Source organism: Leuciscus leuciscus (assembly GCF_965113295.1).
Source record: "Leuciscus leuciscus genome assembly, chromosome: 1".
In the NCBI taxonomy this organism is placed as follows: domain Eukaryota; kingdom Metazoa; phylum Chordata; class Actinopteri; order Cypriniformes; family Leuciscidae; genus Leuciscus; species Leuciscus leuciscus.
The window spans coordinates 61,849,384-61,875,187 of NC_138725.1; the positions used below are offsets into that span (position 1 = coordinate 61,849,384).

At 39.5% G+C, this 25,804-nt stretch overlaps 1 protein-coding gene across 3 annotated transcripts in view; it reads left to right on the plus strand.

Annotated features, from left to right (window-relative positions):
* The window catches only part of il2rb (interleukin 2 receptor, beta), a 31,971-nt gene extending 6,900 nt beyond the window's left edge, over positions 1-25,071 (plus strand). Inside the window, exons 2-11 of one of the 3 annotated variants that reach the window (XM_082162182.1) lie at positions 10,318-10,540; positions 13,932-14,022; positions 14,764-14,875; positions 14,972-15,041; positions 15,142-15,229; positions 18,476-18,609; positions 19,238-19,460; positions 19,566-19,665; positions 20,117-20,201; positions 21,663-25,071. In XM_082162182.1, coding sequence (XP_082018308.1) covers positions 10,538-10,540; positions 13,932-14,022; positions 14,764-14,875; positions 14,972-15,041; positions 15,142-15,229; positions 18,476-18,609; positions 19,238-19,460; positions 19,566-19,665; positions 20,117-20,201; positions 21,663-22,355 — 1,599 coding nt within the window. In that variant the 5' untranslated portion in view covers positions 10,318-10,537 and the 3' untranslated portion in view covers positions 22,356-25,071. Of the gene's footprint in view, positions 1-10,317; positions 10,541-11,197; positions 11,373-13,931; positions 14,023-14,763; positions 14,876-14,971; positions 15,042-15,141; positions 15,230-18,475; positions 18,610-19,237; positions 19,461-19,565; positions 19,666-20,116; positions 20,202-21,662 lie in introns of those variants that run through there. The other 2 variants (XM_082162183.1, XM_082162181.1) reach the window with 2 other exon arrangements.
* The last annotated feature ends 733 nt before the right edge of the window (positions 25,072-25,804 follow it).

Consider the following 25,804-nt stretch of genomic DNA (forward strand, 5'->3'; position numbering starts at 1 on the left):
GGAGAGAAATGCTGCGCCTCGTCCTATTTTTATGCCCGAAACATTTACGTGTACAGGGCGTGAGTGGTCTGATTGGGCAGAACAGTTCGAAATGGCTGCGGAGATTAACGGCTGGGATGATGTATTAAAGCTCAAATTTATGTCTTTGTTATTGTCAGGTCGTGCGCGGGATATTTATTGTGGCTTGCCAGATGAGGCTCGGCGAAATTTCAGTCAACTGAAGGTAGCAATGGGTAGATGTTTAGAGCCCTGTGAAAGTACTGATTGGAATCGCGTGAGCTTCTCCTCGCGCAAGAGGCAGCCAAATGAAACCGTGCGCGAGTTTGGAAATGCTTTGAGGCGTTTAATTTCGAAGGCATATCCGTCCGTGGATAATGCCACGAGGGATTTACTGGCTCGAGATCATTTTGTGGCCCATATAGGTTGTGCTGAGACGCGTATTCATCTGCGTAGTGTGAAACCAGCCACGTTAGAGGGGGCTATTAATCTGGCGTCCGAACTTGAATTAATTCGGAGTTTGGAACGAAATAGTGCTCTCCCAAATGCAAAAGTTTGTGGTGTGGTAAATGATAATGTTGGGCCAGCTAGAGATGGGCAAATTCAATCTTTAATGGGCATGGTAGAAGGGCTCCGTCAAGAAGTAAAGACTTTGCAGAGTACTGTTAAAATACTACAAGATCAAGTAACAGGGAATTTGGTTGCTCCGCTTAGTCATCAGACTGATTATGCTACAAATAGACGAGATGCACGGACTTTTAAAACTGATAGTGCACGAATAGACTCACAAAACAGAGATAAGACTGAAGCTTGTTGGGAATGTGGGTGCACTCGCCATTTCAAGAAAGATTGCCCATATGTGTCGGGAAACGGGAGGGGGCGGGCCCGGTAGACCAGGAGCCCGCCCCTCTCTCTGTTGCGTCTATGTCTGGGGGAGTATGTCAGTCCCAACCAGAAACAGGTGGAGTTTATGTGTTTGGTAAAGTTGGGGGGGGTGGAGACCCGCTTATTGGTGGACACAGGGGCACAAGTATCAATCGTACCTAAACTGTTTTGGCTGGAGGCAACCGGTGGAGGGGGTGATTTAGCAGAGTATAGGGGTAGATTGAAGGTTGCTAATGGAGACCAAATGGAAGTTATGGGCCAGTGGAAAACCACTTGTCAATTTGATTCTCTGACAGTAGTGGTTGATTTTGTAGTGGCAGATATTAGTCCCGGTGAAGTGTTACTGGGCAGTGATTTTCTAGTCAAATTCGGTGCAAAACTGGATTTGAAAGAATTATGCTGCTATGTGATGGGGAAAAAAATTTCTGTACAATTGCAAACGGACTTTTTAGCTCCTTCCATGCCAGTTGTAGTTTATGGGGATACCAGGATACCACCACGTAGTGAAGTGATAATTTTGGGGTCAGTGGAGGGAGCGCCACCAGGAAAAATAGTAGGTATGCTGGAGCCCGGCTCTTCTCTGTCTCGCTATTGTGATGTTTTAGTGGCACGTGTGGTGGGTGTAGTCACCGCTGGTGTTATGCCAGTTCGTGTCATTAATGTAACTAAGGAAGCTCATACTTTACGTGATGGAATGAAAATTGGGGTGTTGGCTACAAATGTAGAGGTGGGGGAAGGTGCAGAGGAAGTAGATGAAGGGTGTGACGGTAAGATCTTGTGGTCGGCGGATGCTTTGATTTCTTATTTTGGATTAGACTCTAGAGGGTTTAATGTAGAACAAATGCAGGCCATTCGTCAAGTGTTAGAGCGTTATAACCAACTTTTTAGTATAGGGGATACTGATTTGGGTAGGACGCATCTTATTCGCCATCAGATTGATACAGGAGTTGCTAAACCTATTAAAATGGCCCCTCGTCGGGTTCCGCTTCATTTACAACAAGAAGTGACTGATCACATAAAACAAATGTTAGACAATGGCATTATTCAGCCGTCGTGTAGTCCTTGGGCAGCTCCAGTGGTACCAGTTAGAAAAAGAGATGGCAGTCTGCGTTTCTGTATTGATTATAGGAAACTAAATGAGGTGACACAGAAAGATGCCTATCCGCTCCCAAGGATAGATGATGCGTTGGATAGCTTGGCAAATGCGTGTTGGTTTTCAACCCTTGACCTAGCCAGTGGTTACTGGCAGGTTGAGGTTGACTCGAAAGATAAACCCAAAACGGCTTTTACTACACGACAAGGTCTTTTTGAATTTAATGTTCTTAGCTTTGGCCTGTGTAACTCCCCTTCCACTTTCCTAAGGTTGATGGATTTGGTTCTGGCAGACCTTCAGTGGACTACGTGCTTAGTATACCTTGATGATATAATTGTTTTTGGTAAAACATTTCAGGAACATCTGGGGCGCTTGGAACAAGTTTTTGGGAACTTGTATAAGGCCAATTTGAAGGTGAAACCCTCTAAATGCAATTTATTTGCAAAACAGGTATCCTATTTGGGTCATGTAATTTCAGCGGAGGGTGTTAAGGCTGATCCGTCTAAGGTTGAGGCGGTGAGGGGGTGGCCGGTCCCTAGAAATCAGACAGAGGTTCGTAGTTTTCTGGGACTGGCCTCTTACTACCGTCGCTTTATGAGGAGTTTTGCGGAGATTGCTAGGCCCTTACACCAATTGACGGAAAAGGGGAAGAAATTTTACTGGGGAGAAGATTGTCAAAGAGCGTTTTTTACACTCAAGTCATGTCTTATATCAGCCCCAGTTTTGGCTTATCCCGATCCCTTGAAACAATTTCTTTTGGATACCGATGCTTCAGATGTGGGGATAGGTGCTGTACTGTCCCAGGTAGAGGGGGGGATGGAACGCGTAGTGGCCTATGCAAGTCGAGCCCTGACAAAACAAGAACGCAAGTATGCCACCACCAAAAAGGAATTGTTGAGTATGGTGACGTTTATGAAACATTTTAAGCATTACCTTTTAGGGGCAGAGTTTGTGCTGCGTACAGATCACAATTCCTTGCGGTGGTTACATAATTTTCAAGGAATTGAAGGACAGTTGGCCCGTTGGTTAGAACAGTTAGCAAGTTTTCAGTATAGGATTGTTCATAGGCCAGGGAAACAACATGCTAATGCAGACGCTTTATCGAGATTGCCGGGCCTGAGTGTAATTCCGGGTCATGTGTCAGACCAGATTGGGGGTGTGGCGATTGAGGAAAGTTGTCCTGTGAGAGTGGTGCAAGTGGCTAAAACGAATGTAGGGCTATTACCTGGAGAAAGACTGGAAGACGATATGGTTAGGTTGCAGAGGGAGGATAATGAGTTGGGGCAATTATTGCAGCTGCTAACTAAGCCAGTAAAGGAGTGTGGGGAGGTAAGAAACTACCCTGAGCTGCAGAAGTTTGGAAGGGTGTGGGATCAGCTTCAGATACAGGACCAGTTATTGGTGCGAGTCCCTCCACAAAATTCTGATGCAGCAAATAAAATACAGGTGGTGCTTCCAAAGTGTTTGGTTCCAAAAGTGTTAGCCATGTTGCATAATGTGGTTACAGGTGGCCATCTGGGGGTGCAAAAACTACAAGGAAAAGTTAAAGATCGGTTCTATTGGCCGGGGTGGTTTGCCGATGTGAGGAGGTGGTGTAGTGAGTGCTCTGAGTGCGGTTCACGGAAGCTTCCAGTTCGAACTCCACAGGCCCCGATGTGTCCTTCTGTCATGTCTCGCCCTTATGAGCGTGTGGCTCTGGATATTTTGGGCCCACTTCCTGAAACTGTTGATAAAAATCGGTATGTTTTGGTGGTGGGAGACTATTTTTCTAAGTGGACAGAAGCTTTTGCTTTACCAAATCAGGAAGCACGATCAGTTGCTAAGGTGTTAGTTGAGGAGTGGGTTTGCCGCTATGGTGTCCCTCGCAGCCTTCATTCTGATCAAGGCAGAAATTTTGAGTCTACTCTTTTTCAGGAACTTTGCAGATTATTGGAGATCAATAAAACGCGTACGTCCCCCTATCACCCTCAGTCAGATGGGCTTATTGAGCGTTTTAACAGGACTTTGCTTTCTATGCTATCAATTTTCGTGGATAAGAATCAACAGAATTGGGATTCTTTATTACCTTATGTAATGATGGCGTATCGTAGTGGCGTCCATGCCACTACTGGCTTTACCCCTCATAAAGTGGTGTTTGGGCGGGAAATGGTATTACCGGTGGATATAATGTTGAATGTGAACTTGGAAGAGGCTTTTGAGTCTCCAAGTGAATATGTGCAACGTATGGCAGGGATTTTGTCCACTGTTGTTGGGGCAGTACAGCAACATCAGTTACAGGCTTCTTCCCAGCAGAAAAAGTATTTTGATTTTCGGGCTCAAGTACAGTATTATTCAGTGGGAGAATTAGTCTGGGTTCGAAATAAGGCTCGGAAGAAAGGGGTTTGCTTTAAATTGCAGAGATGTTATAAGGGCCCCTTTAAAGTAATCGAGCGGTTGTCTGATGTGCTGTATCAGTTACAGTCAGTTGAGGGAGGGGCTACTACGGTTGTTCATTACAATCGGTTAAAACCATATGTTTCTCAATCTGTTTCAGAGAGGCTGGAGGGGAATGATGAGTCGGCACAATTACCGCAGCAATTGGTTGACCCGTCGACCCTTCAACAATTGCCCCCGGTCATGGCCGATAGACCGCCATCTGCAGAGGGACAATCTTGCCCGGTGGGAACAAGGGAAGGAAATCTTCAACAGGGCTCGCCAGTGTCTTCAGCGTGGTCAAGGTTGGAGTATAGCCCGGGATCTACAGTTAAGCCTGTATATGATGGAGGAGGCTCTGCGCAGAACATTACAACTTCTGCAGAGAGGGGTCGACCTCCACGACAGAGGAAGTTGCCGGTTTGGACTAAGGATTATCATCTTGACTCGAGGACGAGTTCTTCTGGATTAGTGGGGGAATAGTGTAGTGTGTCGTCATTGGCTGATTACATGACTGCTTTGATGGCATGCACCTGTGAAGGGAGGACAAAGGGACTTTAAAAAAGAGGTGTGGTGCAACCGGGGGACGCTGAGTGTGGTGACCTGTTGAGAACGTTTTGGCTGTCTCTCGGGGACAGTAGGTCCTCCGGAGATGAAGATAGCTAGTTAGCTAGCTGCCTTGGGGTGAGATAGTTGAGTTGTAGAGGGGGGAAATTAGTGTCACCGACTACCTCAGACTATTGCTCGGCTGACGCCCACACGCTACCGAGATTCTATGAATGAATGCCCACGTGCTACCGAGATTCTATGAATGAATGCCCACGTGCTACCGAGATTCTATGAATGAATGCCCACGTGCTACCGAGATTCTATGAATGAATGCCCACGTGCTACTGAGACGTTATGAATGCCTTGATGCATACGACGGAAGGATTTTATGAATGAACTTTAAGTTCCGCCCCTGGACGGTAGAGTGACGTCTTCGGTGAGAAGACGGGTTGCTGCGATCACTACTCACCCCCTACGGATGAGTCTTCTCTGCCCCACGGGAGGGAAGTGTTTTTAATCTATTCCTATATGAATTGTTTGACTGTGTATTGTGTAACGGACAGCGGGTTAAAGAGGGAGGTTGGGGAATTGAGAACAGAGGAAACACGCCTTACGTGTGATCACTGTGTGCTGTGCAGGCTGGGGTGCTATGTTGAGTATCAAACACTGTGTGACGTATTGAGCGTGAAACTCACTGTGTGTATATGAAGTGTTGTGCCTTGCGGAGTTTCCCGTGTTTCTCTTCCCTGGCTCCCTATCTTATCTGTACCCGTGGAATGAGTTTTAGCCTCTCTATTTGAAATAAAGTGTAAATTCTCTTTGATTAAACCGACTGGCTGTTCTTTGACCACCGTAGGGCTGTTCTGAGGTTTATTACATTACTTACACAAAGTAGCCTATACCACAGGACAGGCATAGCAACACACACTAGCTATACATAGACGACACTGGACCCTGAACTGAAACAGAACTGAACATACAGGGGGTGATAAAAAAGATAAAAAGAAGTTAATACTTCAGAAAAAAACCCCCCAAAAAACAATGTAATTTACATGAAAAAGTTAGTTCAGGCAACAATTAAAAAAACACAAAGTAAATTCTATATTAGTACTAAATTCAAGCACGTAGAAATGAACGCGTAAATATCAACGTTATAAAACCAAGTAAAATTACTCAACTTTTCTGACATTGGTGTTCCCATCATGCACTAGGCCTTGAATAATTAATGAGGTTGATTTTTCACTGTTTTCCAGCTGTATTTACACTGTTTTATCATTGATTTTGTTGGTAGGATTAGTAACTTGCCATTTTGTGACATTTGGAGTTCATTTTCTACTCAAAATGACACATTCAAACACAAAAACGATCCATCAAATGTTACCGTCATTTTGCATTGTCTACCAAGTATTGAGGTCTCTGCGTTCACATGACACATAATTAATAATAAGTAGTTATGGTCTATTGTCTTGATTATTTAGATGATTATAAGTAAAGCAATTACTTTAAAAGTGTGGTTTAATTCGATGATATTTCTCAGCCCTTTTACTAACCAAGTTAAAATGACTTATTTTCTTTGTTACTTTCACTTAACTTAGTTAAGTGGAGTTTACTTAATTCTATTCCACTTGTGAAAATATGTGTGCAAAAACTTGCCAAAGAGAAATTAAGTAAATTTTACTTTATTGTTTTTTTCAGTGTGATGGTGACTGATTAGTGCACAGCTGAACATATTTACCCCAGAGACCCCAGACATAAAATGTGATTCGTAACATAATTTTTGTTTTTAACAATTTTTTAAACAAATGTAATATCACTCAATTTATTAATGTGTTTTTACTCTACATTGGTGCAGTGTTGGGGGGATTTAAGGTATTTTTTTTTACTTTTATTAAAAACATTTTTATTTTATTTTTAACTTTTTTTATGTACAATTCACTTTAAAAAGATCTGCATTTCTCATTTCCATTCATGGAGATAACACAGACAATGTGCCATGGTTTGTAGAGCATTGTGCTAGCAACTCAAGATCATGGGTTTGATTCTGCATGGACTGATGTATACCTTGAATGCAATGCACATCACTTTGGATAAAAGAGTCTGCTAAATCTATCATTATATTTTAATGGATTGAATAGCAGGTTAAGCATTTTTGTATTAAAACAGACGGTATATGACAGATATAGACAACATTAAAGACATTTGGCGAGGTGTTGTGGGGAAAGTTTCTGTGACTGATGTCTTTTTGTTTTTCTGTAAGATGTGGTATGAACGTAACGTAAAACTGACAGTCTCACTTGCGTGGTTTGATCTTAAAAACCACTGAAACCTGTTTTTTTTTTCCTCTCCGGTTGTGATGGCTTGCTCTTTTCATGTACAGCTTCCTGAAAATCCGGTGTCAAATTAGAGGCATTGCGTATTATTAAGACAACACTTTCTTAAGAAGAGGTTTTTAAACACCCACTCAGCGCAAAAACAGTACAGTGCACTTTTGAAATGAAAATAAAATAAATTGTATGGAGTATATTTGTGTTTGTGAAATCTCTGCTCACTCATATTTTTCCCTGTTTTATCTGTGTATCTTTCAGTAAACACCGCAACTCGTATCAGATTTCAGATACAAAAAAATATTCACTATCACCACAGACTTTTTTTTTTTTTCTATCTCGATAGTTGTTGAACCACAGGTTGTTTATACCGCTCTTTCTGTGGTTTGTACAACTCAGAATCCAGAACTGATTCACGTGTTTGCAGCACATGTCAAGCGAACAAATTCTACGGTGAAAAAAATGTAGGTTGTTCGTATGACAAGTGATTGCTGAAATGTTTCACAAAGCTGACAAATGCATTGTAATGAGGCTGTTTGTGCTAATATTTGTCTGGAATTTAATTCATTTTGGTAAAATTTGGTGGGTACGTATATATTATGTAAGATCTGTGCTCTATTGCATAATATTTTCCTCTATTTATGGTCTTCCTGCAAAGGAACACCTTCATTACACCTTGATACATGTTAGATGTTGATTATCAAATGGCACCTCAGCCTTTTAAATCATGAGGTTGTGTGTTTTTAAAAATATAATATTCAACATTTTTCTTAATCAAAAACTTATTACTAACTAAACTTCTTATTAAGTCTCTCTTGTATTATTTTAAAGCCCGGTTTCTCTAAAACTGTTTAGAATCTTAAGTTCACGATAGTAAACAATAAGTATCAAAAGTTATGAACAGAATTGTAATCCAATCCATTGTTGGGAATCTTAATGAATTTAAGTCTGTTTTCTTTTTCAGCAGTTTGAGTTGTTTTAATATTTTTAATATTTAATAAAGTTGTAATATTTAATAATAGTTTATTTACTATTTTAATTAATTTTACTCTAATTAATTTTATAACTGTATCATTTATCTCTTTTAATTCCTTTTATAACTGTTTTAGTTTCCCCTGCTTTTATTTTGCCTCTATTTTCTATGCAAAGCTCTATTGCTATAGTGTGATTATTAAAATTCCTTTCTATGTAAAGCTTTTGAATAACTGTTTTAATTTTTCTTGCTTTTATTTTGTGATTATTTTTATTATTCTCTATGTAAAGCACTTTGAATTGCCATAGTGTATGAAATGTGCTATATAAATAAACTTGCCTTGCCTAATATTAACAAGTCTTTAAAAATGCAATATCTAAACCAGCAACAGTAATTAGAACTTTCTAAAATCCTAATCTCAACCATAAAAAAAATCTGTCACATTTTGTTGTGCAGATTATTTTGTGGCCAGAAAAGATTCATTTTTGATCATATTTGAACATATCTTATCTCATTCCACAAGGAAATCACAGTATATTTATGTAAATGTATTATAAGCGGCTTCTATTTTTAAATAATTCCTTTGGTGGGGAAAGAAATGTGAGATTTGTTTTGTTCCACAAAGTCAAATTCTTGAAAAACATTTTTTTTTTTTTTATGTATTTATTATTTATTTTTTATTATTATTTTTTTTTTTTTTTACAGGAATATTCCAGGTTACATAAGTGAAGCTCCTGGTTGTGTCATGATTTCAGGAAATAGTTTGTGAGAGATTCATAGAGTTGTTAACAAATAAAATAAAAATGTAATAAAAAGTGAATACTTATGCACTCACAAGAGACATATTTCATTTTTGCATAATTTAGATGCATACTGTTTTTCTGTGGTAATGGACAGGATGATATGCTGTCGAAGTGTGTGGTTTTCTATTGTATTGAACATGTCGTATTCCTTTCATTTTCATTCTTGATCTTTTTGTAAATTCTGTTATGCCATTAAACATGAACAGTTATTTATTTAGCAGACGCGTTTATCCTGCAGAACCAGTCATTTCAAGTGACTCTACAAGACAATTACAAGTTATTTGTCAAGTGCCATGAATATTTTATTGCTAATGCAGAACAGAAAGGAAAAAAAAAAAATGTGTTGCTACTGTAATATTTAACAACAATATTGTGTTAGCATCACCTTTATAAACACTTTGTGAAAGCTAATATGCTCTATTTCAGATAATGGTTGGTTGTGTAGATTTTAAATTAGTAAATGCTTTAGTTATCACAAACTAACAATGAACAGTGTTTTTTTTTTTTACAGCATTTGTAACATCTTGCCAGTTCATAATGCATTAACAGAGCTAAAAATCTATTCATATGACAAGATTAATAAATGCTGTAAATGTATTTTTTACTATATGTAATGTTTTTTTTTTTTTTTGTTAATATATACAGTCTTTTTAATTGTTAAAAAAGTGGTACTCAGATGATAATCTCCTAATGGTATATTATGTTGACTCTTTTCCGCTGCAAGAAGCTGTAAAACGCGACATTGATTTGGTTTATTTTGGGTATTGCTGGTCAAGTTACAAAGTGCTGTGAATGTAGGTTGTAGTTTCTACCCACATATTTGTACATACACTCTTAACACCTACTTAAGACCCCTAAAACACCATCTCCTTGCGGTCTTGCAATCCGAGGCTGTTTTCTTGTTTTGCATGAGTGTCAATCCCTCCCCCTTCCCTTCACCGAGACAACTGACCTTTACCAGAGCAGCGTGTTACGCATCTTGTTTGCTCACCTCACACTTTGAGTTCCTGTTCTGATGCAGCACCAAATGTCAATTGTTCCAAGTTAGTTTTGAGTAGCCTACTTTCTTAAACTTTGCTTTCTGACTATGAATATCATAGTACAAACTGTTAACTGCTTACGATACCAAACAGCCAACAAAAACATTTGAGCTTGTAAGCGCGGCTGAGCTTTTAGAGAATCATCGTTGTTCTTTCTGCTTTTTTTTTCATGACGCCAAAATATAAACAATGACCTCATGTGTATTATGATGTCATCACACAATCATTTCTTTTATTCCAGATAAATATGCAGTCACCAACTAGAATACGACGAGTGCCTGCCAGGGAAATCTTTCGCCCTCCAATTCACGATTGCATGAATTCTTATTGAAGTGACAGAAAGACTTTTGCCAAGCAATGGTAAATGTGACAACACGTTAAATGGACTGTTGAACTATCCGTTTAAACCATATGAAGCCATTGGACGTACTGGGAAATTAGCTCTGACGAGGACACTGATAATGGTATAAAACATCTGCTCAAACTTTACTTTATTCTTCTGTAATTGTTACTCTAAGATAAGGAGAGTTTTATATCATTTGTCGGTGCATGTGGATTCCTGCATGCATGCATGCATGTGATTGTTTATATGCATGTTTTCTGAGTGTGTGTGTGTAGTTTGTGGGTATAAAAATGTATGAAACAGGATGTGGTCCTCATCAAACTTTTGTGCTCAGAGCACCGCTCAGGCGTCGTGTCGAGCCCAGCGTGGGGCCCAGGTGGCTAATATTCACTCTTATCAAAAGCCAAGAAGTTCACATTTTCCTGGCCTCTCCAATAACTTGTAATAATCTTGCTGTAAAAATCAAAGTTCAGACTATCACGAAATTGTGTATACTAAGACACAACAATAAAATATATAAATAATACATTATAAACAACAAGAAAATAACATCCTTGCATCAAAGAAAGATTGAGAGGAAATTATTTCTCTTCGGGGCCTCTGACCTCTTGATTTAGCTTTGTAAACATGTCAGCAAACATTGTGGTTAGTCATACATCGAGCAGGGAGGAAGAAAATGCAATTGCAGAGTGAGAGAAAGAGAGAGAGAGAGAGAGAGAGAGAGAGAGAGAGAGAGAGAGAGAGAGATAGGTCGGATGAGTAACAGAAAGGAAGGAGTAGAGTGATAGAGAAAGAGAGATCCTCCTGACAGATGGAGGTGAAAGGGGAGGGGCAGAAAGAGCAAGAGCGGTAAAGAGAGGAGGATGAAGAGTAGGTGGTCAGGTAGACAGACAGACCTCAGCATCCATGCTGCCTGTGCAGACAGCTGTTTGACAGTCAGCTGAAGGCAAAGGGTAAGTATTACACTTGCGATATTAAAAGACTGCTGGGTTGAGCAATGATGCATTGTATATCAAACAACAACTGAGCTGATTTGACTTAAAAATGATGTCATTTTATGAACAGCGATCGACCCTAAAATGTTTTTGAACACTTAAGCCGCAATAAAAAATGGATGTCATTGCAGTATATTTGCAATTGCAAATAAGCATTTACTTTGAGCAAAACATTTCACAAGAAGAAATTTGTTATGTTTTACAATAGTTATACTGTTGAAAACGAAGCGTATTGTGACTTTATGTCGATGTGAATCAATCTGGAAGATGTGCACCAGTAAAAGCTGAATTCATTCACTAAAACTCCCCCTCGCAAAATGACACAAAAAGTGAGTAGAAAGATAGTTCTGAGAAAAGATGTAGAATATTTTTTTTTTGCATATGACACTTGTGTTAATATTTAGCTGTCTGATGCAATTGACATTTAGACATTTTTAAGTGTGACTTTTAGATGCTTGGGGTCATTGGGTCACCACTAATTGGTAAATAAATTGGTAAATACTCGTTACGCATTGGTGAATCAACTTTTTTAGTTCATTTACCAATGCAAAGACAAGTTAGTTCCTATTAAACTTCATGTGCTCTTAAGAATAACCCAAGATGCTAGGAAGCGTTTGTGAAACCGAGAGTGTTGAAACTGAGTGCAGCGATCACTCAGATCAGTAGTTGAGGTTGAAACCCGTGTGTCAAATAAACTGCTATCTAAATTACTCAGTGCTCACTTTTAAATGTGTTCAAGTGAAACCGCACCGTCAGTGATTGCTGTAGAGTGTCCTGTCACTGTTTGATTTGACTTTTACAGGCAAGGCATCTTCTGGGCTGTCAGTCTACAAGTGCGCCTTTTTACAAGAAGTCACCTCACGGTTACAGCTGAGGGTTTTTGTTGCTGTCTGTGGGTGTCGTTTTGTAGTGTTAGTGGAAATTGCCTGTATACAGTTTGACCACCCACTCACAAAGAGGGGTGCGATGTTGACAATGGCCCACTCAGCAAAAGAGCCAAAGTTAGCTTGCGTCATATATGCGCACCTAAAGAATTTTGCAATGGAATTCAATATGCGTGCTTTGCAGTTTACCGTTTTCTTTGGGCAACATCCTGTCAGGTAAAAAGCCACAGCGATGCCATTTAAAAGTGAAAGTCTGAATTTTAAAAATTAAAGCTCCTCTGGCTAACTGGCTGTTGGCATTATTGTGCACAAATGTAAAAAAAAATCTAAACTCACCCTTTTTTTTTTTTAGCATTTTATCGTTCTAGACATTTTTGAACAAAAGAAAGAAAGTCATACAAGTTTGGAAAGATGTGAGGGTGAGTAAATGACGATAGAATTGTCATCTTTAAGCGAACTATCCTTTTAAGGTTTAAAAATTAAGCTATGGTGCATAACTATAAATCAGCTTCTTAAAGAGTGGAGTGCTAAGTAAGTGCTTGGACATATGATTTTTATATTTAATCATTTAGCAGATGCGTTTATCCAAAGCGACTTACAAATGAGGAGAAAAATAGAAGCAATGAAATTTGGAAGCAACCAAATAGGGCAACAATATGCAAGTGTTGTGAGAAGTCCCAGTTAGTCAAGTACAGAAATATATATGTATATGTATATATATATATATATATATATAGAGAGAGAGAGAGAGAGAGAGAGAGAGAGAGAGAGAGAGAATATAGAAATAGTTAGTGCTAGTTTAACTGGTCAAGTGTTTTTGCCTTGCAGATAAAATATTATTTCATTGCATTGATTGGATAATTTCGGGTCCGACTTTGAACCCAGAACCTTTGTGTTACCATCCTAGTTCAGCGTGACTAAACTTAGTTCTCCTTCCTAGGAGCAATATTGTGTGCATTTGTGTCACACTTTCAGCCACAGGTAAAAAACCAGCTTCATTTGCGGTTGCGCTCTTAGTCAAATCTCCATAGCGACAGTTTGTGACCTCATAGCAGTTTACTGAGTTATTAACAGATCACCATAGATCATATCATCTGATTACCACACCAGATATCATCATAGATATTAATATTTAGACAACAGAATGGGACAACCACAGTAGTAGCACTGCATTGAGTTTTAACCTCATATAAATGACTTTAGGAAGCCAGATTTTGAGTTAATATGCTTATGGGATGATGAAATGATGGATGAAATGGATGAAACATTGATGAATGATACATGCGTCGCTGTACAAAGTCAATTGCGCTGGGTGCAAGATAGGGCCCTGAGTGTTGCTACTTTTGTGGAATGTTAATTTTGAAGTGTTTGATGAGTCAAAACTGAGAACTGCTTTGCAGAATGTCCAAGCTTATCGTGCCCATACAATTAAAAATGGATGGCGATGGAAGATTTTATTTTGATCTATGCTGAATACAAAAAATCTATTTGCTTCAGAAGACTTTGGTGTCATTTTTGAGCTTGACAGTTCTGTCCCCATACACTTTCATTGTTTAGAACATTGTTTAGAGTAAAATATTGTTTTATACTAAAGATGTATTTAAAAAATATATGTTTTATATGTGTGTTTCAGATCCAAGTAGTGATGAAGGATTACTGGTATACTCCTTTCTTCATCTTCATCATACTTTATGGAACTGGCCAGTCCAATAACATACAAACAGGTATCTTACAAACGCAGAACATTTCCCTAACATTAGTATTTGCTTCCCGTTTAGTTTTTTTTTACAATCATAAAATAATGTTCTCCGAACGTTGCAGGGAAGTTTTTTGAGACAACCTTAAAATAACTAACAGAATGTTCTTTCCCTAATTATTATTTTTAAGGGAAGGAACAAACAATCATTCTATATCTGTAAAGAAAGCTTTCCTATACCAAACAAATTTAAAAAGGTGTGTTTCAGTCATGTTCAGAGAACATTCTGGAAGCCAAATAATGTTAGTTGGGTATATTTATGCTAATTTTCTTAAAGGGATAGTTCACCCAAAAATTAAATTCTGTCAACAATTACTCACCTTCATGTAGTTCCAAACCTTTAAGACTTTCGTTCATCTTCGGAACACAAATGATGATATTTTTGATGAAATCTGAGAGATTTCTGTCACATGGATTACTTTCATGATGTCTTTACTACCTTTCCGGGGCTTGAAAGTGGTAGTTGCGTAAGCTGTCAATGGAAGGACAGAAATCTCTCAGATTTCATAAAAAACATCTTCATTTGTGTTCTGAAGAATCTTCAAGAGTCTTACGGGTTTGTAACGACATGAGGGCAAGTAATTAATGACAGAATTTTTATTTTTGGCTGAACTATCCCGTTAACTTTACAAGTATTGAAAGACAAAATAAATGTTTACTTGTTTTCTATTCACTTATAACATTTGTCCTCTGGTTTTACCAAAAACAGAAGATCTTTCATGTGTGAGTGACTACTTGACAAAGATTTCTTGTGTATGGCGAAGCTCTACAAATTACTCCGGCCAGCAATGTGAGCTTGTGGGGATCAAAGACGAAGAAAGGTTTGTAAACTTTAGTTTCACGTCTCAGAGTGGACAAATTTAACATTGATAAAAAAAACGTTCTCAAATTCGAATCAAATTTGAACTTGTGTGTAGATGTGAGCTGGTGCCACTGAGCAATCAATCATATTCTACCAGAAGTTGTTTTATAACCTACGGGAAAAAAGTGAGTAGAAATAGATCTCTCAATTAAGTTAAATTACAATTCACCAGAGTTGATCAGCGTGAATTGTCTTCTTACGTTCCCCTCTTTCTCTCAAACACAGCATTTTTTTTTCCTTAACCAAATCTGGCTGAGTGTAACCTGTAATGGATCTGTCAGAACTAATCTGCATTTTCACCCTGGCCGACACAGTAAGTGGATTAATTCTGCTATTAGTGATATGTTTAAAATGGCAGGTTAATGTAAAAAAACCAATACAGAATGACTGAAATTAGAGAATAGCAGGAGTAATTGTAAGAGTAAAAAAAAAATTGCCTGGAAGACGATTTTGCTATTTAAATGAGCAAAACATTGTCATCACAGTACAAAAGAATTATTTTGATAAGGGCATTTAAAAAATTGGTGAAGACATGGTTGAAGGGATAGTTCACCCAAATATTAAAAAGTCTGTCATCACTTACTCACCCTCACCCTCAATCACCTGGATTGAGGGTGAACCTCAATCAGGTTCCAAACCTCTATGATTTTCTTTCTTCTGCTGAACACAAAAGAAGATATTTTAAAGGGTGTTGGTAACCAGACAGTTGATGGGGCTCATTAACTTCCATAGTAGGAAAAAAAGTTACAAACTCTGGTTACAAATATCTTCTTTTGTTTTCAGTAGGAGAAAAAAACCTCATACAGGTTTGAAACAAATTGAGGGTAAGTAAATAATGACAATTTTCATTTCTGGGTGAACTATGCCTTTAAGGTTTTTGTTGTTGTTGTTTTAATAAAAACGTCTAGTTTACAAATGTAACCCCCGTTCCCTGAATAAGGGAATGGAGATGTTACGTCGGACTGACGTCATGGGATCCCGCCTGGGAGCCCAATCAGTGGTAACAGAACAAGCCAATGAACATTGGCCAGTGAGATTTGCATGCCGAGTCACCCCCACCCGGACATACAGGTATAAATAGGGCCGGCATTACTCACTTTATTCATGTTTTGCTGTGGAGCCAAGACAGGATCCCGGCCATTTAGCAGTGGTTCAGGGCTGTGGCAGGGGGGACGTAACGTCTCCGTTCCCTCCTTCAGAGAACAGGAGTAACATTGGTAAACTAAACGTTCCCATTCAGTCAGTCATGTTCGACGTTACAATTGACTGACGTCATGGGGTCCCTATGGAAAATGCCGTAGCCTCTGAACTGTGTTACGAGTGTTGGAGATGTAGATGCTGGCAAGCTACGGCATGCCTTCTTGGCAACTGCTCTCACAATGTCGTAACCTACCCAGCTCCCCATGTAAGCCAGAGGAGGTACTCCCCCATACCGAAGGGAATGGAAGAGACATGGTTAACTCTGAGGATGGTCAAAGCTGCTTTTCCTACCTCAGGGAAGAGTGCTTCGGAACTCAATTCCCATCGTTTTTCAGCCATGACCATTATGCTGGGGAAGCGTGCGCAATCCCAAAGGAGGGGAATGCTACGGAGACCACAACCTGCCCTGAAGGGAGATAACGTTTGGAAGTGCACAATAAGGACTGACCCGAGGGGCAGTTCTACATATGGAAGATCTCTGCGGTAGGCCCTACCTCTCACCCCCAGGTGGCACGACTCGCCTTGGGACTGGTACGCCAAGGCGATGACATCCACAATCCAATGGGCCAACCTCTGTTGACCTGCAGACAAATAGCTGCTCTGAGCTTCTGAAGCTCTGCGTGTGGTCCATGTAAACACACAGTGCGTGAACAGGACACAGCAATGCGAGGGCTTGGTCTGCCACCTCCGGGGGCAGTGCTTGCAAGTTCACCACCTGGTCCCAAAAGGCAGTGGTGGGAACTTTGGCCATGTATCCAGGCAGGGGTCTGAGGATGGGTTGAGACAGGGCCGGACCGAACTCTAGGCACGGATTACTGATCGAAAAGGCCTGCAGGTCCCCCACCCTCTTGAAGGAAATGAGTGCGGTCAGGAACACTGTCTTTAAAGACAGGATTTTAAGCTCAAAATTGTACGCTACAGTCAATGTGGTCAATGTACGCAACCCATGGTTGAGGCATCTGTTGTGACAACAACATGCCTGGACACTTGTTACAGGGGCACTCCGGCCCATAGAAAGGCAAGGTCCAACCATGGGCTGAATGTTTGGCGACAGCTCGGTGTGATGGTCACACGGAGTATGCCATGGCGCCTCCGCCTGAAGAGGTCGCATATGCATCAATCTGAGCAGCGTGACCACGGCTGCGGATGCCAAATACCCCAGGAGCCTCTGAAATTGTTTCAGTGGAACTGTTTTCCACCTGAATGTATTCAGGCAGTTCAGCACCAACCATGCGCGCTCGCTGGAGAGACTCGCTGTCATACTGACCGAGTTCAACTCCACACCGAGAAAAGTTGAGGAATGCGAATGCCCTCCTCCCTCAGCGGGGCAAGGGAACCTTCCGCGTAAAGACACGGGGAGACAGGGACAGCCCAAAGGGGAGGACCTTGTACTGATATGCTCAACCCTCGAACGCAAAGCGAAGAAACAGTCTGTGTCGAGGTAAAATTGAGTCATGGAAGTATGCGTTCTTCAGGTCGATTGCTGCAAACCAATCCTGGGAGCGAATGCACATGAGGATGCATTTCTGTATGAGTATCTTAAACGGGAGCTTGTGAAGGGCCCGATTCAAGACACGCAGATCCAAGATTGGCCGTAACCCCCCGCTCTTGTTGGGTACTGTGAAGTATGGACTGTAAAATCCTGACTTCATCTTGGCTGGAGGGACAGGCTCTATTGCGTCCTTCGCCAGGAGGACTGCAATCTCCGCATGCAGTACAGGGGAATGTTTGCCTGCTCCAAGTTAAACAGGACGCCGCTGAACCTGGACGGGAGACACGGACGGAGGTGCCTGCACTTTGCGGGCACAACTGAACCACAATTGCACGCTCCACCTGTTGAATGTTCATGTAATGCTTGGTGGCCCCACCATTGAATGGAAGAGGCAGAAGAACAGAAGTTCTTTTTATACCAGTATGTCCGAGTGGGTGTGACTGCATACAAATCTCACTGGCCAATGTTCATTGGCTCCTTCTGTTACCACTTGAGGTGATTGCGCTCCCAGGAGAGACCCCATGACGTCAGTCCTTATGCTATATGTAAAATGAAATCTGTCTATTACACACACCCAAACCTTTTTTCTTTCTTTTTTTGCCATTCAAGCCATAATTAGAGGTTTCAGACACCGGAACCCCACAATAATCCGCACCCCGATTGCTATGAGATGGGGCTGAGGATGTTGCTTTTTTGTTTACATTTACATTTATGCATTTGTGACTCATCACAGTCAAAGAATACATTTGATCAGTTCCTGGATTCCTTGAGAACAATTGAACCCATGATGACTTGACTCTACATGTTTATCAGTGTAACTGTTCTCTTGTTTGTTTTTATGAATTTGTTTGTTTGTTTGAATGACAGTTAAGACGCAACCACCAGATAAACCCACTGTAAGCAGGGATAACATAACGTGGAGTAAAGGCAGTAACTTTCCACAAGACATAAAGGAGTATGAATTCCAATTGCAGTTTAAAGCCACAAAAACAAGCTGGGAGGTAAGCAAACATTTGTGTTTGATTTAACCTTTACCCTAATGAAATAATCAAATAAAATGGCATTAATTTGAACACATCCAAGTCAATTACAAAATTATTTTGAGTGTGTTTTTTTAATTCTGTCAGGACCACTACCGTCAAATATGATTGACAATTAGCATACAGTTTGGATTGGCGGTATGGTTCCGTTCTGGGCGAGAACTCCCTGCCCATCCATGCAGCCTAGCATGGATAAGAGCAGGGAGAGCAGCAATAATCCCCCTTGGGGTAAACAGAACAGAACCAACATGAAAATTTGCAAATATATTTAATTCAAGATTTTAAAGTACAACATTATTCGATAATTATTCTGATTCAAGGGGAATCAGAATGTCAAATCCTGACTGGGCGAGAGGAGGAGCTGGGGATGGAGGAGGGTAATTAGCTCCTGAGAAACGCGATAGCTGCTGATAATACTGAAGGAGCTTATATATGTATATGGTGATAGGCGTCGTATTCCTATAGGTAGATGTGGATCAGCTGAGGGTCAGCTGATGCGAGCTTGACTAACATGACCTGCCAGAACTAACGCTATGCTTGATTATTATTTTTGTGTATGTGTTTTTTATGTGTATATATGATTTTACAGATTGCAAGACATTGGAATATCTCTCATGAAAGTTCCGTGCTGCTGAACCATAATTTCCTGACTGTAGGAGAAGAGTACCAGGCCAGGGTTCGTGTGAAGCCTGTTGAACCCATTGATGATGGTTACTTTCAGGGGGAATGGAGCCACTGGAGTCCTGCTGTGTCCTGGAGGTCTGAGATTGGAAAGCCATTAGTGAAACCAGGGGATGAAGTATTATCACAAGGTGGGGCCTCTTGCCAGCCTAGTAATATTTTATAATAATATTTGTTTGTGAGCTAAGATCATCATATATTTTATGACAGCAGTTTTCATCTTTTTTCTCCATCAGTGACTGATGATATGCGTGTAGTTCTGATCATTGGCTTCCATGTCTTTCTTGTTATCTCTGGTTTTTCTTTGGTTATCTATAAGATAAAGAAAAGCAACCGGTGAGTATTAGATGTGTATGTGTTTTATTTAGTAACCCATCCTCATCGACTTTTTCTTGCCCCTTGTCTTTTATTCTATTTTAATTTTTTTTTTTATGATTTCATTATTCAGTTATTTATTTTCAACAAATGATCCAAAGTTTGTAACAGTGTATACGTAGATAATATGTAGAAAATAAAGTATTAATATTTAGTTTGACCTCCTGGAGTGGATGAATATTTTATGAAGGGTAAAAGCCTTGTTATTGACCCTTTGTTAGAAAAGAACAAATATTTGACCAAATTTTTTAAGACGTTCAAGGCCTAGTTTTTTACCCTATTTTTGGAAAGTGATGTGCAGGCGTCTGTGTGTATGTTTCTACAGTATTTCTGTGTATGTGACCGTTGGTCTTTGTACCTGATATTTGTGTTTGTTTGTGCATCTGTATCAAGCGTTATTATTTCTTTGCAGTTTATTAAAACCAAACCATCAACATGTTCCAGACCCATCCATATATTTCCAGCCTCTTCACACCATTCACGGTGGAAACTTCCAGGTGAGTTCCACTGTATCTCCTGCATATGTACTATGTTATTCAAAACTAGTTTCCAAAGAGCTACACTACCGTTCAAACGTTACTGGGGTTGGTAAGATGTTTAATGTTTTTAAAAGAAGTCTCAAGGCTGCATTTGATTGATCAAAAATATGGCAAAAACAGTAGTATTGTGAAATATTATTACAATATATATATATACAAACACAGTTGTGGTCAGAATTATTGGCACCCCTGGTAAATATGATCAAAGATGGCTGTAAAAATAAATCTGCATTGTTTATCCTTTTGATCTTTTTTTTTTATTTTTATTTTTACAAAACTCTAACCTTTCATTGAAGTAAAATAATTGAAAGTTAGGGGAAAATCACATTATGAAATAAATGTTTTTCTCCAAAACACGTTGGCCACAATTATTGGCACAGAGTAAAATATCTCTCAAGTATATTTTCATGAATATTTAAATTTTTTATCACACCAGGGTGACTAAACATGAAATTGTCTAGCTATGACTTGTTTGTTTCACAGGAGTATAAACTTCAAATGGGATGAGGTTCTATGGTCAGATGAAACAAAATAGAAAAAAATAGATTTTTGGCAGCAAACCCACCAGATGGGTTTGGTGCTAACAGGGATAAGTAGTACCCCATGCCCACGGTTAAATATACTGCTGGATCTTTAATGTTGTGGGCCTATTTTTTAGCTGGAGGTCCTGGACATCTTGTTCAGATACATAGTATCATTGATTCTAGCAAATATCAACAGATAAAAAATCAAAACCTGATGGCTTCTGCATCAACAAAACAATGTGTCACTGAGCACAAAAGGAAGCTTCAGCCATGACCATCCCAGGTCCCTGACCTGAACCCAATAGAAGATGAGTGGGGTGAACTGAAGAGAAGAAGCACCAACATGGATCTGGGAATCTGAAGGACCTGGAGATATTCTGTATGGAGGAATGGTCTCTGATCTCTTGTCAGGTGTTCTCCAAACTTATCAGGCATTATAGGAGAAGACTCAGAGCTGTTATCTTGGCAAAAGGAGGTTGCAAAATGGCAATTATTAATAAAAGGGTCCCAATAATTATGGCCAATGTGTTTTGGAGAAAAACATTTATTGCATAATGAGATTTCCCCCCCACTTTCAATTCATTTACTTCAATAAAAGGTTGGAGTTATGCAATTTTTTTGAATGAAAGATCAAAAGGATAAACAATGCAGATTTATGTTTACAGCCACCTTTGATCATATTTACCAGGGGTGCCAATAATTCTGACCACAACTGTATATATATATGTGTGTGTGTGTGTGTGTGTGTGTGTGTGTGTGTGTGTGTGTCTCACACACACCCAAGTTTACAGATGTGGCCTAGATCTGCATTTCTTGCAAATGCTTACTCATATCTTCCTTCAGAAAGCCAGAAAAACACACACTGACCACATGCATTTCCTCTTTCCTTTCACAGAATTGGCTGGGCTGTCAAAATTCAGACGGGCCATTTCATACCCCTCAGTCATGTGACGATATCTCACCTGTAGAAATCTCAGATATTTGGGACCTGTCCTTGTTGGATCCCGACGCTCAGATGTCTACTGCTGCGCTTGTTCACTCCAATCAGATGGACTCTGGACTTGAGAACAGCGGCACCAGCCATGCTTCATCATCTGGTTTCTCTAACATGGGCTACTTCTATAGCAAATCGCTTTCGGGCTCTCTTTACATCGAATCCTGCCCCGTGTACTTCACCTATCACCCTGAGGAAGGCACAAGCTCCACTCTCTCGTCGCCTGGGTCTTCATATGACTGTTTGCAAACCCCAAGTTACCAGATGGAACAGCCGATGAGCCCGGATTCAGGGTTCGACATACCCGGAGAGCAGAACTGTGATGAAGACCAAGATGCCGCGGCGGAAGGACATGCGCTGGTTTCCTTCATTATGTCACTGCAAGGTTCCCTCGGTGCTGTTCGCCCAGCAGAGAGTTTCGCTCCGGTGCCCATCATCACACCGTGGTCTGAACCTGTGAGAGCACCCAGCTGTAGTTCCACCTCTGAGCGTGCAGAGGGCGCTGTGGTCAGACCCTCCTCCATGATTGAGCCCTGCGGGAGTGGATATTTGACCCTGAAGGAGATGCAGAAATACAGCAACAAATCCATCTGAGCGCAGGTCCAGTACATCTCTGTCTGTATAGGGGAGACTGGGGCCTCTGGGTAGAGGTTTAGTTTTGAAGGTTTAGTTTCAGAAAGATACATTACCGTTCAAATGTTTGGGGTTGGAAAGATTTTGTAAATGGTTTTTGAAAGTAGTCCCTTATGCTCACCAAGGCTGCATTTATTTGAATAAAAAAATACAGTAAAATTACCTTAGTTAAATATTATGAATTAAAAGAACTGTTTTCTATTTGAATATATTTTAAAATGTAAATAATTTCTGTGACGGTAAAGCAGTATTTTCAGCATCATTACTCCCGTCTTCAGTCACATGATCCTTCAGAAATCGTTCTAATATGCTGATTTGATGATCAAGAAACATTTCTGATTATTGAAACAGCTGTGCTGCTTAATATTTTAATGGAAACCGTGATGCACTTATAATTCTTTGATGAATAGAAAGTTCAAAAGAACAGCATATATTTGACATAGAAATATTTTTGTAACATTAAAATTGGCTTTACTGTCACTTTTGATCGATTTATTGCATCCTTGCCGAATAAAGGTATTCATTTCTTTCCAAAAAAAGAATCTAAAAAGATAAAATCACTGACCCCAAACTTTTGAATGGTAGTGTACCTTAAAGATTTAACTGCAAAAAAGCTACATAAAACATTTCCACATTTATTATTCAGGAAAAAGATACATTTATTGCAGTTCACTGAACACACTTTGACCTTCTGTGACAACATGCCCCAAAAACAAGACATATTTTCACACTCTATTGGGGTAAGTTGTCACAAGGGGAACCTAAACAGCCGATTAAAAAGTGTTTCAGTGAAATTGAACTAAACCATTCATAAAAGCCTGTTCACACCAAGAACGATAACTATAAAGATATCTATAACAATATCTTAGCGTCCACACCAGCTGTCAGTTTTTATCGTTCATCATTGTCGTTTCACTGTGCCGTTGTCGTTACAGTTGTGCTGTGAACTCTGCTATTCTTTATTTTTATTTTTATTATAACGTTATCGCTACTGTCCTCAGTGTGAACGGCCCTTAAAGCAACAAATTATACAAGGTGGTAACATTCTAACATATCAAACGACTGTTTTGTAAACTTAAAACGTGACTGGAAATCTATGAAAAATGCCTTGGTGGGGGACAGAATAAAAAAAATAAAAATAAAAAAAAAGTCCCAGTGAACCAGAAGTTGCAACCGACTTTACTTCAGAGTTGTGACGTATTTCCAAGAGAAACAGAATACTAAATAGAGGCCAGGGTTTTATTTTAGCGCACCTCCTCTCCATCCCTCGCACGTATAGCAGACTGACAGTTGGAGGGGAGTGGTTAAGAGCGGAAGCAGATTTTAGATTTTGATTAAAGTTTACCATGACAAACATAACATTTTGTCTGTGTATTAACTTGCACAGATTAATTGTTTACCACAAGACTGGTAATGTGCGCTAACACAGTAAATAGGGTCACTTTTGATTTCATGACAACTTTTAAGAGCCAATGCTAGAGAAAAACCCACACGTTTATGAAATTGGACTTTTGACTCAAAACCTCATAGCCCTTGTGACCCCTCCATTGTGACAACCTGCCCCGGTCTCCCCTACATACAGTTTATTTGCGTAACTCTGCCAAATTTATACTTTACTATATTCCATTTGAATGACTTAAACAGTCACACATAGTTCAAAGATCCTCAACAGCTGCATTATAACAGCTTATATTCAGATACTTATATACAGCGACATGAAGCTAGATATAAAGGCATGTTCTGGGTTAAATAGCTGAATGTCAGTGCCGCTGCAATCAAGACGATATAGACACATTTACAGCTCAAATAACACGTTTTTTGCAAGCTTTACATTTCTGTTTTTATGCCCTCTGGAATGTCTTGCCCCATTGACTTTCATTGTAAATGAATTACAGGGGGAAAAAAAGCAAATCTGAGGGACACAATATATTTTGTCCATGGTAATTGGCAGAATGCCAGAGATTCTGATTGAGCTTAACGTTCTGAACCCAGAACATTTTCTTTTACACATGTGTTTAGCTTACCCAAAAAGTTAAATTCTGTAATAATTTATAGAAAATAATTAAAATTAAAATATATAAATATCTTATGTTGTGTTTAGCATTAAAAAGAACTTTATGCAGGTTTAGAACAACTTTTGAACAACATTTTTAATATTCAAGTTCGAGTGCAAAGCATGTGCTTGATTTTTAGCTGCTATTTACTGTTATTTCATGTTTAATGCCACTGAATGCTACGAACATGGTATAAATGCTGCTTTTCAAATGTGATTTTGTAGAAATTCAGGGTGTCATTTTGAAGCATGCAGAAGCGTACAGGCTTTTCGACGTAAAAATCTCTCGAGATATTACAACACTCATAATACTGTTATCTGTACATTTTCTAACTGAACTTTTTAAGGACTTTTGTGATATTATTTGAGCATTTCTGGATTATACCTTTTAGAAATCTCAAGAATAAGCCATTTTATTTCATAAAAAAAATTTAAATATATTAAATATGCTTTTTTTATTAACAAAGAATGCACTTGTTTGATACTTATTTTATTTTTCTAACATTTTTTTTAGGCTTTGAGTTTGTTTGTTTTTTACTTTGTTTATTATAAGTTACTTATCTGAGTCATAGCTCTTACATATATGTTATTGTTGAGACTGAAATAAAATCCCCCCAAAATTTAGTGGTGTAAGTGTCATCTTTACAAAAAAGTGTGTGTGTGTGTGTGTGTGTGTGTGTGTGTGTGTGTGTGTGTGTGTGTGTGAGAGAGAGAGAGAGAGAGAGAGAGAGAGAGAGAGAGAGAGAGAGAGAGAGAGAGAGAGAGAGAGAGAGAGAGAGAGAGAGAGAGAGAGAGAGAGAGAAAAGTTATTGCAGGTACTATGTGGTCTGACATTTATAAGTGCCAGCCCGTTTCCGTTCACTGCTTTGGAGTGTGGCTTGTGTAACCAGACAAAGTCAAGTTTAAATTTGTGGCCTGAAAAATGAACTCAGTGAACCATTACAAAATAGTCTTCTGAGAGGTGGAGAAATCACACGCTTTTTAACTCACGTGACTTACCTTTTTGAGTGCGTTGTGTTTTATGATCCTGACCCTGTCATACGGCTTGGCATCCGGTCCTCATATAGGTGCTTCCTGACTGGATTTGACCGGATTTGACCGACTTTGGGTCTTTTTGAACTTGGGTCTAACGGTTGATCTCTCCACTAGAAGGCAGTAGTGAGCTCATGACTGTGGTATCATCAGCAAGGAGACAGACTGCTTATAGGTATATGAACGATAATAGTGGGATCAAAACATACAATTTAGCAGTTGTCCCACCTTTCATACATAAACCGTCATTCAAAAGGAGTTTGGGGTCAGATTTTTGTTTTTGTTTTTTTAAAGAATGAAAGAATTTAATACTTTTAATTAGCAA